We start from the raw sequence: 18,547 nt of genomic DNA on the forward strand, positions 1-18,547 counted from the left end.
TTTAATTCTTTCTTAGAAGCTCTCCAGCACTTCATTTAGTTGGTGACTTAGTGAAGGAGCTGTGAGGAAAATTTGATCCCTATGTCTTGCATTTGTTTTATGGAGGTTTTGTTACAAATGAGTGTTTATCATCTAGTTTCCTAGCCACTGACTTTCTCCATTGCCCTCCCTTCAAAATAAAAGATTCTGTCATTCTTTGTAATAAGTCATAATGTTTTATGAATGCAGAGTCTTGCCCAGTATGGGCACAGTTCCAAGAAGGAGATAGAATCTTCCCATTTGCTCAGAAGGCAACTAAAATGGGTCCAAGATGCAGATTATCAAGGGAGGAGTCCTTTGATTGGTCCAAAGCTTCCTTATCCTTCCCTTTGACTTCACATGTGGTAGAAGGCAGCAGGGTGACTCTGCTTGGTCTGGAGCACCAGCCACCCTCTCCCCCATTAGTCTTGGTTCCTGACTCCATGCCTGGAGGAGCAGCAGAACCCCCACTTGCCCTGCCCCAGGGGACTGAGCTTTCGGGAAATTGGCTGAGTGAGTAGACAGCAGCTGGTAGGAAAATGAGAATGGACCCCCAGGGGCTTTTAAAAAAGCCATGAATTCAGCTCTTGTTTTTGTGCTCACACAGTAAAAAACTGGCTTGGCAGCAGGGCTCCTTAGTGACTAGATGAGGAGCTGAGGTCTCCTTTTTCTACTGTCTTCCCTTTGGTCTTGTAGCTTGTTTCCTGCTTTGCTCTTTGGTTTTGAAGCTGTTTTCAATCTTTAGAAGTCAAAAGATTTAGCCTTTCTTCTACCTGTTTGTCTCCTGGCTGTTTTTGGCCTCTCTCTACTCTTTTTTTTTTTTTTTTTTTTAATTTATTTATTTGAGAGAGAGAGAATGAGAGGGGGAGAGCACATGAGAGGGGAGAGGTCAGAGGGAGAAACAGACTCCCTGCCAAGCAGGGAGCCCGACATGGGGTTTGATCCCGGAACTCCAGGATCATGACCTGAGCCGAGGGCAGTCACCTAACCAACTGAGCCACCCCAGCCCCTCTCTACTCTTGAGAGGCCCTCTGTCCCAATTTTACTTGGTTTTGGAATATCTGTTCATTTAGTCTGTCAGGGTAGTAGGAGCTGGTTGTAGGGAAATTCTAAATTCCCCACTGCTAAATTGGGCCACCCCCTTCTCAGACATCAGCGTTTTTTTTCTGCTTGTTGATATGCAGGCATGTGTCAGATATCTTTTTAAAGGGAAAAATGCTGCACATGATAAGATTTGAATATCTCTCTTTATAACCATGGCAATGGAAGAAATGGATGGTTTTTGTTTTTGGCTTTTCAGCAATACAAATTTCTTAGCTATAGTGGAATAGTGAGTGTATTTCGATGAACTGCAATCACGAGGAACACTATTAGTGGAATAACAATTCCTTGATAAGTCTTGTGATTATTTCATTAACAATTCATTTATACTTGAAAGCAGCGAAAATATTCTTACAGAAAGAACGTGAATGTGAACTCTTGCTTTTTTAATTGCATAGATATGGAAATACAGACTAAAAAGTGTACACTTGTATATATATATTTCTCTGTGTGTATTTGTTTCCTATGGATGATGAAACAAAGTACTACAGCATGGTAGCTCAACATGGCAGAAATGTATTCTCTTATAGTTCTGAGGCCAAATGTCTGAACGAGTCTTAGGGGCTAAAATGAAGGTGCGAGAAAGGCAGTGGTTCCTCTGGAGACTAGGGAGGATCAGCTTCTTTGCTGTTTCTAGCCTCTGAAACATTCCTTACAGGGGGGGCATTTGGCCCCTTCATCCATCTAATTGCATAGCACTGTTTTACTTTGCTTTCCTCTGACTTTTTTTTTTTTTTTTTTTTATGTATCATCTTGGCCCACCTGTGTAATCCAGAATAGTCTCCTCATATCAAGAAACTTAATCATGTCTTCAAAGTCTTTGCCATATAAGGCAGCATTCACAGATAGCAGGGATTAGAATGTTGATGCTGGGGTCCTCTTATTCAGCGTGTTGCTGTGAGCACACATGCTTGTGTGTATCTGTTTAAAATTCTGTGTGTCCTCTGAGCTGGTCTGGTCTATAAGCACTTACACTCCAGTAGCAATGAGCATACCCTACCACCCAAAGTCCAGTTCTTCCATCTAAATACTAGATAATATTCTTTACTAAAAGGACTGTTTTTTTTTGTGCCCCACCCCACCTTTTAAAAAGAAATGGGTGATTCTAGGGAGAAGCCTGCAACATCCCATTGTACCAGAAAGTAAAGTGGTCCTCATAAAGTAATGGAGACAACTCGAGAAAAACAGAGACCAGTTAGAATGTCTACTGGTCAAAACCAGGTAATCTGAACTTGGAAATAAATAATGAAAGTAGTTTACAACCCATTGAATAAAATAGTAAATTCTTAGGTTGAAAGTTTCATAAGGTATGTACTTAGTTTCTAAGTATTTTTTTACAGCATGCTGATGAATTGCAATGAGAAAAAGTAGCAGTTGACAGTGGAGAAGCCTAGCAGATCAAAATGAATATGATTAAGTAGCAGACAGGTTAAACCTGTGCCGCTGGAGGGTGCAAAGAGCAGAAGAGCATCACTTCAATGATCTTCATGTCAAAGATGCATAATCGGAACTTAATCACGAGGAAATGTAAAGATAAACCCAAGGTGAAGAACATTCTACAAAATAAGTGTATGGTAATTTGCATGAAGTGTCACAGTTGTGAAAATTAAGGAATATGGTGTAATGTAATAGTGGGTCCCAACAGCCAGTTGGTAGTTCTAAACTTCCCTGTATGAGGCCACTTATTAGTGGACCCCTGATTTAATTATCTAGGTCTTTCTTGGACTGGTTACATTCTACAGAGAAAACTCTTCACATCTGCCTGCCTGCAGGGAAAAGTCTAGGGTGCCAGCATTTACAGACTAGGTGGCATCCTAACATTTAGCAAACAAATCCCCATTTCCACTGTGGTGTTTTGTATCATTTGTGCCTGGTATCCCTCAGTCAGAGGTGTTCTTCAAAAAGTCTCTCCAGTGAATACAGCTTCATTGTTTTGCCTAGGTTGGAGAGGGACACTAGCCCATTGAAGCAGAGGTAGGGAGCTGAGGATCTAACTTTTTGATAACCATTCTTTTTTACTAATCTTCTTGTTTGAGTACTGTATGGTGTGGCTTCCATCGGTTCTGTTCTCTTTTAACAGGACATAAAGTACTTGTCATCCTAAATAACTTCCTTTTTGCTCTTAGCTGTTGCTGCCTTCCGTAATATAATAGTTGTCTAGGCTGCTATATAAGGTACCTCAGGTAGGTGGTTTAGACAGCCAGAGACAAAATTATTTTATCACAGATTTGGAGTCTAGAATTCTGAGATTAAGGTGTCAGCAGGGTTGGCTTCTTTGGAAAGCCTCTTTCCTTGGCTTGCAGATGGCTGACCTCTCCTTGTGTCTTCACATGGTTTTCCTCCTGTGTGTGTCTGTCCTTATGTCTTCTTATAAGGATACTAGTCATACTTAATTAGAGTCCACCCAAATGACCTTATTTTAACTTAATTACTTCTTTAAAGACTGTCTCCAGGTACAATCCCATCTCAGGTACTGGGGTTAGGACTTGAGCATAGGAATTTTGGAGGACATAGTTCAGCCTGTAACAGCCATGTAACTGTCACCTTTTGCAACATTAATACTAAGGCCTGCCTGCTCTTGAGAGGGCATCCTCAGTGTTCTGCTTCCACAGGCCTGCCTTCTGCGGGGCTATGGGAGTGGATGGGACTCAACAGGTGCAAAGGTAAAGTGTGAATGTTGGAACCAAGTATTTGTTCTTAATGAGTTCTGAAATACTGTCTTTATGGCCTTTTATTTAGCATTTAATCATCTCTGGCTTAAAGCATTTGGTAATACTCAGCTCTGACTGATGAGGAGGCTCTCACATCCTCTGGACACCACACTGAAATGGAAATGATGAGCATACACCACCAGCCACAGACTCTACTCTCAGTCCCTGTTCAACCCTTCCCATCCTCTGGCCCCATCCTTCCCCTCCCAAATCAAATTACTTTTACTTGGAAAATTTGCTTACCACTATCTGCTTTCTTCTCTTGATATTTTGCAGCTAGACAATTAGAACAATTATTTTTACATGAGTAGTGTTTCTTGTATGTCTGAGGTTGGTAATTATAGTCAGTAACGTGCTGAGAGTTGGATAATGCCAGTGCAAATTCCTTGCAAATTTGAAAAACTATGTAAAATGTAAGATTGAGATTTTATTTGTCCTGTCCATGTAATAGTGGACTTGCGTCTTTAGATGCAGGGGCAAGTTTTGATAATCCTGTCACTGTAATGTTGTGTTCTTCCTCCTTAATGTAATATCTGTGAAGGTGATTCAGAACTGTGAAGTATCTTTGTGCTTCAGAATTTGAAGGGACCTTAGAGATAAGTTTGAATAACACTCTTTCTCAGTATGGAAGCCAACATCCAAAGCCTAAGTGTTAGAATGAGGTTGGGTGGTAATTCCAGGTAGGATTAAAGTGGCGATCATCTGGCAGTCCGTTTGCTAATGTTACTTCATATCCAATACTTCTTAATGCAATCTATCGTTCTTAAATGACTTTGACAAAATAAAAAAATATATTTTGTTCGATTAGTAATACAGAAGGCAAAAGTAGTACTGAATTATATGGGTCTTTGGTCAAGTTGCTTGTTTCAAATACTGTTTTTCAAAGACCTACAAAAATTATTGGACAGATAGGTGCTGATACAATACTTGGCATGGGAGGAGGATATATATGTGTATATATGTAACCTCTGTGTGTGTGTGTGTGTGTGTGTATAGGTTTAGAATAGTTAATGTAGGTAGAATGGATTTTATTTCATTAGGCAAGGTGGAGGAATGTTAATGATTTGATTCGGGTCTGAATGAGAGGTTTTAGGACCCCTCATAATTATCATAGCATGGAGTGCTTTATCAGAGTGGAATCTTTTGGTGTATTTAATTCCTGGGTAAAACATCCCTTTAAAAAATGCTTCTCTTCTCTGTAGTCCGAATATGATTTGAACACTGCTTTACTTTTAAACATTAGCACAGATGCTCTTTGTGAACCCGTGTCATCATCCGTCTGGGAACTTCTTAGGAATTCAGAGTTTCAGGCATCTCAGGCACCACCCTAGACCTGCTACTCTTTATTTGAACAAGATTCCCATGTGATTTATACATACAAGTAGGATGAAAAACACTGATCTAGGCAGTTCACAACATTCAGCCCCTAGAGCACCAGCATTAACATTACCTGCAACATTGTTAGAAAATGCAAATTCTCAGTTCAAACATCCAGACCTACTAAAACACTCTGGGTGAATGAATCCAAGGTACGAGTCTTAACAAACCCTGTAGATGATGCCAATTCATGCTGAAGTTTGAGAGCCATTCCAGAACAATGCATTTTCAATAGTTCATAAAATAGTACATTTTACATTGTGATCTCTCTGTCACACAGGCACACACACACACCCACACGCATGTGCTCATGCACACAAGTAACTTAGGAGTTTTATAAAAACGATGTTTATCTTAGTGCATAGTAAGACATCATACTCTGGTATTTTCAGTTTCATTCTTTTAAATATATATATGTATGTCTGTATAAACATAAAATTCTGCTCAGGTCACTAATGTGTCATGAGATGCATATTAAGGAACAATGTTCTTAAGCAGGGTCTCTTCTTTTTTGTTTGTTTTCTTTTTTAAATTATTTTATTTTATTTCATCATGATCAGCATACTCTTTAATCGCCATCATGTATTTCCTCCACCCCACTGCCCACCTCCCCTGTGGTAACCATTTTGTGCCAGGGCCCCTTTGGCAGTTGGGTAATGCTCTGGATCTCTCGTCAGAATAGTGCTTTCTGAGTATATACAGTAATACACATGGAGCCACAGGAAAATCAGTTACTGTGTTTAACACATATGTTTAAAAAAATATCAAACGCCTTTTTGATAGGGCAATACAATTCTATTCTTTTCTTTCTTTCTTTTTTTTTTTTTTTTTTTTTTAGGATTTTATTTATTCATTGGTGAGAGAGAGACAGAGGAGCAGAGGGAGAAGGAGGCTCTCCACAGAGCAGGGAGCCTGATGTGGGACTCGATCCCAGGACTCTCAGATCACAGTCTGAGCTGAAGGCAGATGCTTAATTGACTGACCACCCAGGCGCCCCTCTTTATTCATGATTAAATTTAGTGGTGGGCCTAGTAACTACAATAATTTCAAAGTAGGTAAGAGTATAATTATATTTTAGAATATCTGCAGTAACTGTTAGGTATTGTGAAAATGGTTGTGATTTCTATTAACAAAGTTGCAGCTACTGATAATAATACTTTATCACATACATTCATACTTGAAAAAAGGCTTAAGGTAAGTGAAAATAAAGATGGATTTTTTTTTTCACCATCTAACTTCAGATTTCCAGAATTTTACTGACAGACCCCTTTGGAACTGAGGTTAAGAACCCTTGCTCAGGAGGAATGTTCCTTTGGAGAACAGTTTTCAGACTTCAAATAGAAACTATGCCAAAAAAATTATCTTTCTGCAATTTCTTAAAACTGGTGCTTCATAGATTGCAGCTTTTCTTTCTTTCTTTTTTTTTTTAAAGCATCATTGTAATGGATTTTGACTTTAGAATTTTCTTTTCTGTTTGTTTTACTGAGACCTTGAGAGGTCACCTGGAAGCCCAAATCCAAGCTGTTGATAATGTTCCTTCTCTAGTCTCTTTTGTCTCAATACGTGCACCCAGTTGCTTAGGCCACATTTCTGGGAGTCATTTTTTGGGCCATGGGATCTGGATTCAGGATTTGAATCCATAATTTTCTAGCTTTATAACGCTGGACAAGTTACTTACCCGCTCATCGCTTCTTTCTCTACATATGAGACTGGGATGATAGTAGTGCCCACCTCACATGATTGTTCTGAGTGTTATATGAGATATCCCGTGTATTGCATAAGTGTGACTGAGTCCAAGCTTGTCCTGCTGGCCACACAATAGAGCAGTAAGTCAAGGGCATGATGCTGGGGCAAGGAGAGCAATTTTATTCAGAAAGCCAGCAAACTGATGGTGGACTTGTACTATTGATCCAAAGACCATCTCCCTAGGCATGAGATTTGAGATTCTTTTATGTTAGGAAGAGGGGAAGTAGGAGAGGGTTGGAGTCAAAAGGTGACTGATATCTGTAGAGATCTGAAGAAGGTTGTATAACTTCTTTGTCCTTGGTCAGTTGATCGTTGGATGTATGAATCTAGTCATCCCATTCTGTAAATCTTGAACATAGCAGAGTCATTTTTGTACATACTTCCTTATTTCCCTGGGTGAGTTATATTTTGGATGGAATACAGTTTTTGCGAATCTTAGCTGTATGTGCAGGTGCAGGGGTGAGCAGGAGTTTCCAAGCTATAAGTCACAGTACCAAGGGAAGTAGAAGCAATATGGAGTCAGGCATGATAAGTTTCTCTCTGCTGTGTTAGAGCAATGATTTGCTGGAACCGAGTGGTTAGTAAATGTTGTTCATTATAATTACCCCTGATTTCTCCCTGTCTCTCATTCCTTAAACCCAATTTATCAAAAAATTTATGTAGATCCTCCCTACAAAATGTTTAAAATCCATTGACTTCTGCCTATTTCTATTGCCATCGTTCTACTCTAACTTTCCATATTCTCTGGACCCCTAACAGGTGTCTGCTTCCTCTTAACTAATTTAAATCCATTTTCTTATAATAATTATATGCTATTTTAAAAAAGTTTAAATGAATGATCTTTAAAAAAAGTTAGTGAATTTCCATATATTTCAATCCCTTTACTAGCTTCCCATTAAACCTTTCCTTGACCTACAACACCTTGTGTGTTTGGCCCCTGTCTCCTCTACAGTTTTACTTTCTGCTGTGTTATTTTCCTGGTCGGTCTCTCTAGTTTACCATTTACCCACTATTCTGTGGCCACACTGGCCTTTCAATCATTTGAGTAGCCTTTTCCTTTCATGCTTTAGCTGTTGTGTCTGACTCTCCCTCTGCTTAGATGATGGGGCTTTCTCATCCTTCTCATCTTTGCAAACATTAGTTCCTCAGAGAGACTTCCCTAACCACTCAACCTAAATTAGGGTACCACATTCCTTTTCTACCAGTCTGAAGCTCCCTAAACACACCAAAATATTGATATTTCCTCTGTGCTGGGGAAAAGGTTGGTTAACAGCCTGTGATTATCAAGCATGTAACTCCAAGAGGAGTGTGCACCTTTACCATAAAGATAAATTTTACACATAATGAACATTAAGTGATTGTAGAGATATTTTAAGAAATAAATTGTTATCTCAAAATTGTACTAGCTAGCTCTTTGATATTGGTATTAAAGAGCAAAAAGAAGCCTGCCCATTGAACTGTTCTGCAGCAGGATGATGGAATCAATCATAACCCCATCATTACTGTCAGTCATTTCTGCTCCAAAGAATATAATAGAAATCATAAAATCTCCCTCTTTGAAGTAGTTGCCTGGTTGCCGATAAAACCTTTTGTGTTTCTCTCTCTTAAAGTGAATGGTCAAGTCTGCTACGCAGATATGAGAAAAGAGGTCTCACAGTTAGAGGGTGGAAACAGTGGGGCAGTCAGTGGCTGGATCCTGGCTGATTTTTGAATTCAGGGTAAAGTGGCAGAAAAATGGCTGCTTGAATGAACTAGGTCAGATTTCTCTGTGTTTTCCAGTTTCTGCCTTGTTACTTATTTTTAATCAATCCTAGACCAGAGAAGGGAGGCATTCCTGATTTTTGGTAGTTGCCTAAAGCAACCAGGAAGAAGGTTATAGGAATTCAGAATCATGATGTGAACCACTTTCACAATTACCTTTGTAGCTTTTCTTTCAAATAGGGGACTTTAAGGAATTCCAAAGAGTGTTGGGACAGATGCTTTAATTTAGGACAATTAGTATAAGTGAGATGACAGTTAGTATAAGTGGGATTAGTACAAACGGGATCACTTCTACTCTGTGCCTCCTGTTTGGCTGAATGGTGTTCCTGATTATATAAAAATTACGGTCTCTTTTGGGGAAAGACCACTTTTTGTTGGTATATTTTAGTAGAACCTATGCACAAATATTCTTGCTCTGAGGTGTGGGGTAATGATAATCATTTGGAAAATAATGCATCTAAAAATAAAATACAGTTTTCTAATTGCAGAAAAGTAACAAATTTAATTTTAAAAATTCTGCCAACCCACCGTTAATACCATACTCAATGGTGAAAAATCAGAAGTTTTTTCTCTGAGACTAGGAACAAACAGGGATGTCAACTCTCGCCACTTTTATTCAACTGGAAGTCTTAGCTGAAGCAGTCAGTTAAGAAAAAGAAATAAAATACATCCAGATTCGTAAGGAAGAAGTAGAACTGTCAGTGTTTGCAGATGACGTGGTATTATATAGAGAAAGCCTAAAGAGTCCACTAAAAATTATTAGAACTGATAAATGAATTCAGTAAAGTGGCAAGGATGCAAAATTAATATACAAAATCCTGTTGGGTTTCTATACAGTAATAATGGACTAGCAGAAATAGAAATTAGGAAGATAGTTCCATTTTCAGTAACATCAGAAAAAGAATAAAATACTTAGGAATAAATTTAACCAAGGTGGTGAAAGACTTGTACTCTGAAAACTTTTAAGATGTTGATGAAGGAAATTGAAGATGACACAAATAAGTGGAACGATAGACCATACTTACAGACTAGAAGAATTAATATTGTTAAAATGTCCATACTAACCCCAAACAGTCTATAGATTCAGTGCAGTCCCTATCAAAATACCAATAGTACTTTTCACAGAACTAGAACAAACAATCGTAAAATTTATATGGAACCATAAAGGACCCTGAATGTCCAAAACGATTTTGAGAATGAAGCACAAAGTTGGAGGTATCACAATTCCAGACTTCAGAATATACTGCAGAGCTATAGTACTCAAAACAGTATGGTCCTGGCACAAAAATAGGCACGTAGATCAGTTGCACAGGAAAGATAGTCCCAAAATAAACCTACATGTATATGGTCAATAAATTTATGATGGAGGCAAACTATACACTGGGGAAAAGACCATCTCTTTAGTAAACAGTGTTGGGAAGACTAGACAGCAACATGCAAAAGAATGAAACCAGACCGCTTTCTTACACCATACACAAAAATAAACTCAAAATGGATAGAAGGCCAAAATGTATGACCTGGAACCAAAAAACTCCTAAAAGAAGACAAAAGAAGAAAAACCAAATAATTGATTAAAAATTGGGAAAAGCACCTGAATAGACATTTCTCCAAAAGAAGACAGATGGCCAAGAGACATGTGAAAAGATGTTTAACATCAGTCATCATCAGAGAAATGTAAAATAAAATCACAATGAGACATCCCCTCCCACAGACAGAATGGCTAATGACTATTATAAAAAAGACAAGAAATAACAGTGTTAGTGAGGATGTGAAGAAAAGGGAAACCTCATGCACTGTTGGTGGGAACATAAATTGGTGCAGCGACTATGGAAAACAGTAGGGAGGCACCTCAAAAATCTAAAAATAGAAGTACTATGTAATCCAGGAACCCTGCTCTGGAAGAAGAAAACAAAAACGTTAATTTGAGGGGCACCTGTGTGGCTCAGTGGGTTAAAGCCTCTGCCTTTAGCTCGGGTCATGTTTCCAGGGTCCTGGGATTGAACCCCGCATCGGCCTCTCTGCTCAGCGGGGAGCATGCTTCCTCCTCTCTCTCTTTGCCTGCCTCTCCGTCTACTTGTGATCTCTGTGAAATAAACAAAATTTTAAAAACAAAACAAAACAAAAAAAATTTGAAAAGGTATATGCACCTATGTGTTTATTGCAGTTTTATTTCTAATAGCCAAGATACGGAAGCAACCCAAGTACCCATCCACAAATGAATGGATTAATAAGATGTGGTATATATGTACAATGGAATAATACGCAGCCATAAAAAGGACGGAAAGCTTGCCATTTACCGTGATGTGAATGGACCTAGAGAATATTATGCTAAGTGAAGTAAGTCAGACAGAGGCAAATGCCATATGATTTCACTTATATGTAGAATCTAAAAAACAAAATCTGTGAACAGACAAACATAAAAATACTCAGAAATAGAGATAAGTGCAGAGAACATAAATGTAGAGAGCAAACTGGTGGTTGCTAGAGGAGTAGGAGGATGGGCTAAATAGGGGAAGGGGATTTGGAAGTCAAACTTCCAGTTATAACATGTCATGGGGTTGAAAGTTACAGTATAGGGAATGTAGTCAATACTGTTGGAATGACTTTGTATGATGGCAGGTGGTAACTATATTTATTGTGGTGAACATTTTATATCACTATGTTTTATACCTGAAACTTATACTTTAATTAAAAAAAGATATTGTACCACAGTTCTGCCCTCCCATCAAGGCAAAATTTTCATATTTATCTTATTCCCAATTGATGTATATTTATTTTTCAATATAATTGTAATCTTGCAGTGATCATCTTGTATTTTGTTTTTTGTTGTGTTATGTTTTTTCATGTTTCATTTTTAATGGCTTATTGTATCATTCTGTCAAGTAGATATGTCATTATTGCCTAACCATTATCTTGTGGTTGGTTTGCTTTATAATGTATTTTTATGATATATTTTAAATGATGTCTTTGTTATGTTTTAATTTTGCAGGCAGAGACATTTGTTTGGGTTAACAATGCATCAGCGCATTCCCAGAGTGTTGCCAAGGCCAAATACGAGTTCTTATTTGGCAGATCTGAAGAGAAACCTCCAGATACTAGTAAGTGTTTCCTGACCCTCCTCCTGCAGGTAACAGATGTGAAGTGCTATTGAACTTTGCTATCTCAGAAGCTGAAAATTCTTCAGACCAAGAACTGATTTGAAAGTACCCAGAACAGGCTACAAGAATCACATCCAGTATTTCTTAGAAAGTTTGTTTTAAAGAATAATTAAAGTGAGCGGGTTTCAAAGAGGTGGGAAGGTAGGGATGAGGGTGGAGAAACTCAGTAATGATAAAAGGGATATTAATGTGTCTGGGGAGTTAGCTAGGAAAGGGATCCTGCCTGAGCTTAGGAATCTGGGCTCTGGAGCTAGACTTCCTGTGTTTGAATTCTGGCCTTGTAGCTTATGAAGTTTGTGACCTTGAGTAGGCTAACCTCTCTGTGCCTCAGTGCTGTCTTCTGTAAAATGAGATTCTATAGGTTATAGATAAAATAGTTACATATGTCTCAGAATTCTCTTAAGGTTTTAAGTAAATTGACCTATATAAAGATCTAAGAGCCACATGTAGCATGTAATAAGTGCTATGAAAGTGTTTGCTGATGTTATTATTTACTGTAATCATCATCGTCAACACCATGTCCCTGACCTTTGAAGTACAGTCTTGACTTTCCTCAATTCTGTCACTGTCTGACATTGATTTTTGTTTTGGGTAGACAAGGAATCTGACCCAATAATAGTTGTTGTCCAGTTGAAAAAAAATCAAATAATAACTGCATTTTGGGCTTCTGTGTTGGATAGGATTATGTGATAGACCTCATAATATTGGGGGATAGCAAGAATGTAGTGCATTTGCATTCATTTAAGAATTTCTTTTACCTTAATAATGAATACTTATTAGATTTCATTAGCTGCAAACTCTTAAGGAAGTATAAACCAGCTTGATTATTTAAAAAAAAATCATTCTGCTTTTATTAGAATGCCCCAATTTGCTGTTTATCATTCAGCATAAATATCTAACTATTCTGGGCTTGAGGTTTGGGGCACTTAATCATCTGTTCACTATTTCTCAGGCAGGGAATACTGATTCGTCCAAGACTATTTAAAACTCCTTCTTCTCGGGGCGCCTGGGTGGCTCAGTGGGTTAAAACTCCTTCTTAAAACACACACACACACACACACACACACAATTCCTTCTTGACATAGCTTTACCTTTGCATGTCACATTGTGATTTTGTGCTGTTATTTTTGACTTTGATAAAAAACGATTTTTGCTTCACTAATTTGATATTAGAGATAATATCAAAAGTCTTCATAGTTCTCTGACTTGGTGGATGAGTTTGGCTCTTCTTATGTATAGGTTTTGAGTATACCTGTATACCTGGGGCAAATCAGAATGACATTTTAATGACATTTTAAACCTGTTTTTATTTGCCTTGGTAAAGATGGTTAGTATTATTTTTTTCTTGTGGTGATATATTCTGCAGGTATGAAAGTATACATGCATTTATTCAATAAATATGTTTAAAGAACACTTAGTAGTTTAGTCACCTGTACTGGGCACTGTGAGGAAGCAAAGAAGTACAGATAGAGTTCTTCCTTTTAGGAACTTATTCTTTGGTCAGGGAGAAACAGATGTGTAAGTGACCAGGAGGAGAGAATAATCATTTCTAGCTCTGACTTCCTGGAGAGGTAGAAGTTGAACTTTTTTGTAAAGAAACAACTAGTGTTCTGATTAGGAGGATTTGGGGGGAGGGCATTTCAGATTGGAGGGAATGGTATGAGCAAGGGTATGGTGGCAGAAGATAAAAATTGCTTGAAGGACAGGAAGGAGACTAGCCTGATTGGCCAACAAAGTATATGAAGAGAGATAAGTTTAGCAAGATAATCATTTTAATTGTAAACACCACTGCACTCGGACCAGCCAAGATAATCATTTTAAAAGGGGCCAAATCATGGAGGGCCTTCTAAGGCAAGGTAAAGAGTTTGCACATTATCCAGGTGTGTAGAAGGAAGTGGAAAATCAAGATGGATTGATCTTGAATTTGGAATAGAGCAGCAGAAGCTGTTGCTTACCACAGGAGGGTTGTAAGATACCTTTTTCATTTCTTTTTCTTTTTCTTTTCATATATTTACATATCTTTTCATATCTTTACAAAAAATTATGGCTTTTTTTTTTTTTCCCATTTCAAAACACTGTTGAAATTTCTTTACATAGACTAGTCATCTGTCATCACAACACTGCCCGGATTCAGAATACTGCAAGGTAAAGTAAGAGAATAGGACAGTGTTTTATTTGAATTTGATAGACATACTTCTTCCCTCAAAGGTTTTTTTTTCTTTAAAAAAAAAAAAAGTGATTAAATAAGTGACTTAAACTAGGTGCTCCAGAAACATACTGCTGGAGAAATGGATGCATCCCCAGTAATACTCATATGCCATCACCTGAGGGGTGATACCCTAGTAATGACATATTCAGACCAGGTAAAGTCACTTGGTTCGTGATCCCCAGTTAGGCCCAAGGAAAGTGTCGCCGCTACAGGGAGAGAAGACTTAGACTTTGCCATTGAGCAGGGACTTAACAGGAGTTGTAGGTGGGAGGTTCTAGGGGAAACAAGTCAAGATTATTTGCAAACTACAGCTTATTGCAGGGATTTTTGAATCACTGACAAGGCTTAGGGTGTTGGATGGGGTACAGGAGAACATGTGAATTGTGGGACGATGACTTGGAATTAAGATCTAGTTCATCAGTGTAGTGAAAGGAAAGCGATGACTGTACTTCACTGGGTTTCTTTGTTCGCCTGCTTTCTGGGAGCTGCAGCGTTCAGGAACTTCTCAAGGGTGAGAACAGTAGTTGGTGATTGTTGAAAGGCTCTTGCTATGTGTGACATCACTTGTGCTGTGACTTAATGAGGCTGTGAGTCACCAGAGGTAGGCTCTCCTCTTCCATTCCAGTCAGCTGTTGGAATACAAATGGAGTTGCATTGAACTTCAGAGAGATGGAAAGAGGTATTATAGGAGACTCATCTGGAGCTAACCATAAGGCCTGTATTAATTAATTAGTGTTTGGCTGATGATCAGACTTCCACTTACCACACTTTTCCTCTTTAGGTTGCCTCACATAGATGACCAGCATGGCTTTTCTAAACTAGTCAGATAAGTATACTTTAACAGAAGGTTGGCTTCATTTTAGGAAAGTGTGTTTTTTGAAGTGTTTGTAAGGCAGTATCAGATAACCACTGTTGGTTGGTCTCTCTTTTATCAAAATCAGGAAGGAAGAAATAATTGAGAAAGGCTTTGAAGAAGAGTAAAACTCTGGTTCTCAACTTACAGGGAGAACACAAGTGAGTTATGGAAATGTGTGAGGAAGTAAAAGGGCCTGTGGGATGCTAAGAAGATCAACTTCTTATATTAACTCTTAGAAATTAACAGAATCTTACTCTTGTATTCTTTACTGATCCATTTATTCAGGAACAGCAGAGGAATTGCAATTTGGGACATGCAAAGTATGGCAAAATGTAGGAGTCCAAAGATAAAAGGAAAGGAACCGTACTTTTATAGAAAGAAAGGAAGATGGGAGGAGCTGCTTTGAACAGAAGTCCATTGGAAGAAAGAGTTTAGGTTGGTGGACAGTTTGTCATAGGTTGAGTCGTGGTATTATTGGTTGAGTTTATTGCTGGCCAGTGAGAAATTCTTCCTTTCTCCTGCGGAACTCATAAAGTAGGCTTCTTCCTGTTGGGAAAGCACAATACCTCTCTTCCTGTTGGCATCTGCAGTTGACAGTAGTAGGGCATGAGAACTCCCGTTCTGGCCTCCCCACTCTATTTTAAATGAGGTATCCTTTAGTTTTCAGTTTCACAGACTAGCGAAAACCCACAAATTATTGTCAAAGTAAATGCAAAACCACTGAGGGATCGTTTCATAGCTCAGGACACAGAAAACTCTCATATTAATAAATAAACCAGTAATCCATAACATTAATCAACTCACATTAAAATGGTATAAATTGCAAAAAGGAAGGAACTTGCATGGAAGGAGGGGAAGTCCATATTCACAAAAACAGGGAATCAAGATTCAAAGTACCAGAGATGGAGTATTGTGAAACTGTAAAATTGGTTGTTTAAAAGATAAAAGAAGGAAGAGACACCATTATGATGAAAGAGGAAAATGTGAAATTAGACATACATATTTGAACAAGAACCAAATATAAGTTATAGAAAATTAAAAAATACAGATTATTATCAATGTCTCTTAATTTTTCCCTTCTGTTTTAAAATATTACCTTCCATTCTCTCTAATAGAAGTTTCACTTTGATAATTCTATTTTATAATTTCAAAAGCTCTTTCCCAATCTCTGATCACTCAGTTTTCATTTTATCTGTTCTTTTATGTATGCATTATTATTTCTAATCTCTCTAAAGAATTCATTAGAATTGTTTTTCTAAGATTACCTTCTGTTTCTGTAATTTCTACTTCATCCAGGGTCAGTTCTATTTTATTCAATCTTGGAGCTTCTCTTGGAAGCCACATTTTCCTTAAATGTGTGTTGGAGTTGTTTTTTTTTCCCCCCATTCATACGCATGAGTAAAAGACTGAGTTTCCAAATATGACAGCTAGAACTTCTTTGTGTGTGTGGAACGCATCCCCAACAGGCCTCTTCCTTGTGTATAGAGAAGGGCTGAGAAGAATCTTGGTGCATTGAGATTTGTGGACGGGTACAGGGGTAGAGGTGGGTGTGCTGCCTGTTATATTCAAGCTAAGTCTTTGATGCCAGCAAGCCTCTAGGTAGGGAGGGTGGTGGGAGAGGGACCAACATAGGAAGCCGTTCTGTAGTTAATTCTTCAGTTAATCACAGTGACATCTGTTCTGCTTCCCATTCTCATTCTGCTTATCCATACCTATATGGACATCTGTCAACCCTGGGCTTTTAGCTTCTCTGAGGCATTACCATTAGCATATCTGAAGCCTTCTGGATTGGGTCTTGGTTGTGATTTCTGCTTTATTTTGTAGTTATAACCCCATCCATCCCTTTCAGTCTAATAAACTCATTAAAATTTCTGGCTTAGTAATATTCCTCTTTTTTTCAGCATCGTTAACATTATTTTCTTTTGAAATTTGCTTTTATTTTAATAGGATTTAGAAAAGGAGGGACACCTGGGTAGCTCAGTGGGTTAAAGCCTCTGCCTTCAGTTCAGGTCATGATCTCAGGATCCTGGGATCGAGCCCCACATCGGGCTCTCTGCTCAGCGGGGAGCCTGCTTCCCCCTCTCTCTCTCTGCCTGCTTCTCTACCTGCTTGTGATCCCTGTCAAATAAATAGATAAAATCTTAAAAAAAAAAAAAAAAAGGAGAAGAGGCAAACTTGTGTCCTTGTCTATCATGGTAACCCAGAAGCCCAAAGAATTCTTTTTTTCTCCAGCTTTATGACATTTAATTGTCAAATTAACACTGTGTAACTTTAATATTTACAGTGTGATGACTTAATATATGTATATATTGTGAAGTGATTACCACATTTAGTTAGCATATCTATATCTCACAGTTACTATTTCTTTCTCTTTTTTTTTTTTTTTGTTTGTTTGTTTGGTGGTAGTGATTGCATTTAAGATCTACTCTTTAAGCATATTTCAGGTATGCAATACAGTATTGTTAACTGTGGTCACCGTATTGTACTTTAAATCTCCACAATTTACTTGATTTTTTAGCTGGAAGTTTTACCCTTTGACCAACATCTCCCCATTTCCCACCCCTTAGTCCTGTCTACTCTGTTTCTAGGAGGTGACTTTTTTAGATTCTCCATAAAAGTGAGATCATGTGCTTGTCCTGTCTCACTTAGCATAATGCCATTAAGGTCCATCCATGTTGTTGCAAATGACAGATCTTCCTTTCATTATATATACCACATTATACCACATTTTCTTTATCCATTTATTTGTTGATGAGCACTTCAGTTCTTTCCATGTTTTGGCTACTGTAAATACTGCAGTGAGCATGGAGATGCAGATATCACTTTGAAATACTTATTTCATTTCCTTTGGATATATACCCAGAAATGGTACTGCCTTTTAATAGCTTTATTGAGATATATATATAATACCACATAAGTAACCCGCTTAACGTGTGAAGTTAAGTGGTTTTTTGTTTGTTCCAGAGTTGTGCATATATCACACCAATTAATTTAGAATATTTTCATCATCCTAATAAGAAAAGACTACATGAACTAGCAGTCATTCTGTATCCCCTCCCCACTGCAGTAGGCAACCAATAAGTTATTTTTTTGTCTCTAGCTTATTCTAATCGCTTCATATAACTGAAATCATTATGTGGTCTTTTGTGATTAGTTTTTTTCACTTACTGTGTTGTTTTCATCCATGCATGTATCACTACTTTGTTCCATAATAAGAAATTGCAGAATAATATTTTATTGTATGATAAGACTACATTTTATTTATCTGTTCATTGTTTGATAGATACTTGGGTTGCTTGAACTTTTTGGCCAGTAGGAATAATGGTTTTATAAACATGTGGGTATAGGTTTTTATGTGGATGTATGCTTTCATTTCTCTTGGGTATGTACTTAGAAATAGAATTGTTGGATAATGTGGTGATTCTATGTTAAACCTTTTGAGGAACTTCTAAATATTTTTGCACGGCGATTATATTATTTTATATTCCCATCAGCTATGTATAAGAGTTCTCATTTCTTCACATTCTTGTCAACACTTATTATTATCCTTTTTTATTATAACCATTCTTAGAGGATGTAAAGTAGAATCTCATTGTGTTTTGTTTTGCAT

The 18,547-nt window shown here is 37.8% G+C and overlaps 1 protein-coding gene across 2 annotated transcripts in view; it reads left to right on the forward strand.

Moving 5' to 3' along the window:
• The window catches only part of PSD3 (pleckstrin and Sec7 domain containing 3), a 736,339-nt gene that overhangs the window by 253,792 nt on the left and 464,000 nt on the right, over window positions 1-18,547 (forward strand). For both annotated transcript variants that reach the window (XM_059384334.1, XM_059384336.1), the window contains one exon: window positions 11,704-11,812. In XM_059384334.1, the coding sequence (XP_059240317.1) occupies window positions 11,704-11,812 (109 nt within the window). The remainder of the gene's footprint in view (window positions 1-11,703; window positions 11,813-18,547) is intronic.

The sequence above is a fragment of the Mustela nigripes genome, chromosome 18 (genome assembly GCF_022355385.1).
Source record: "Mustela nigripes isolate SB6536 chromosome 18, MUSNIG.SB6536, whole genome shotgun sequence".
NCBI lineage: Eukaryota > Metazoa > Chordata > Mammalia > Carnivora > Mustelidae > Mustela > Mustela nigripes.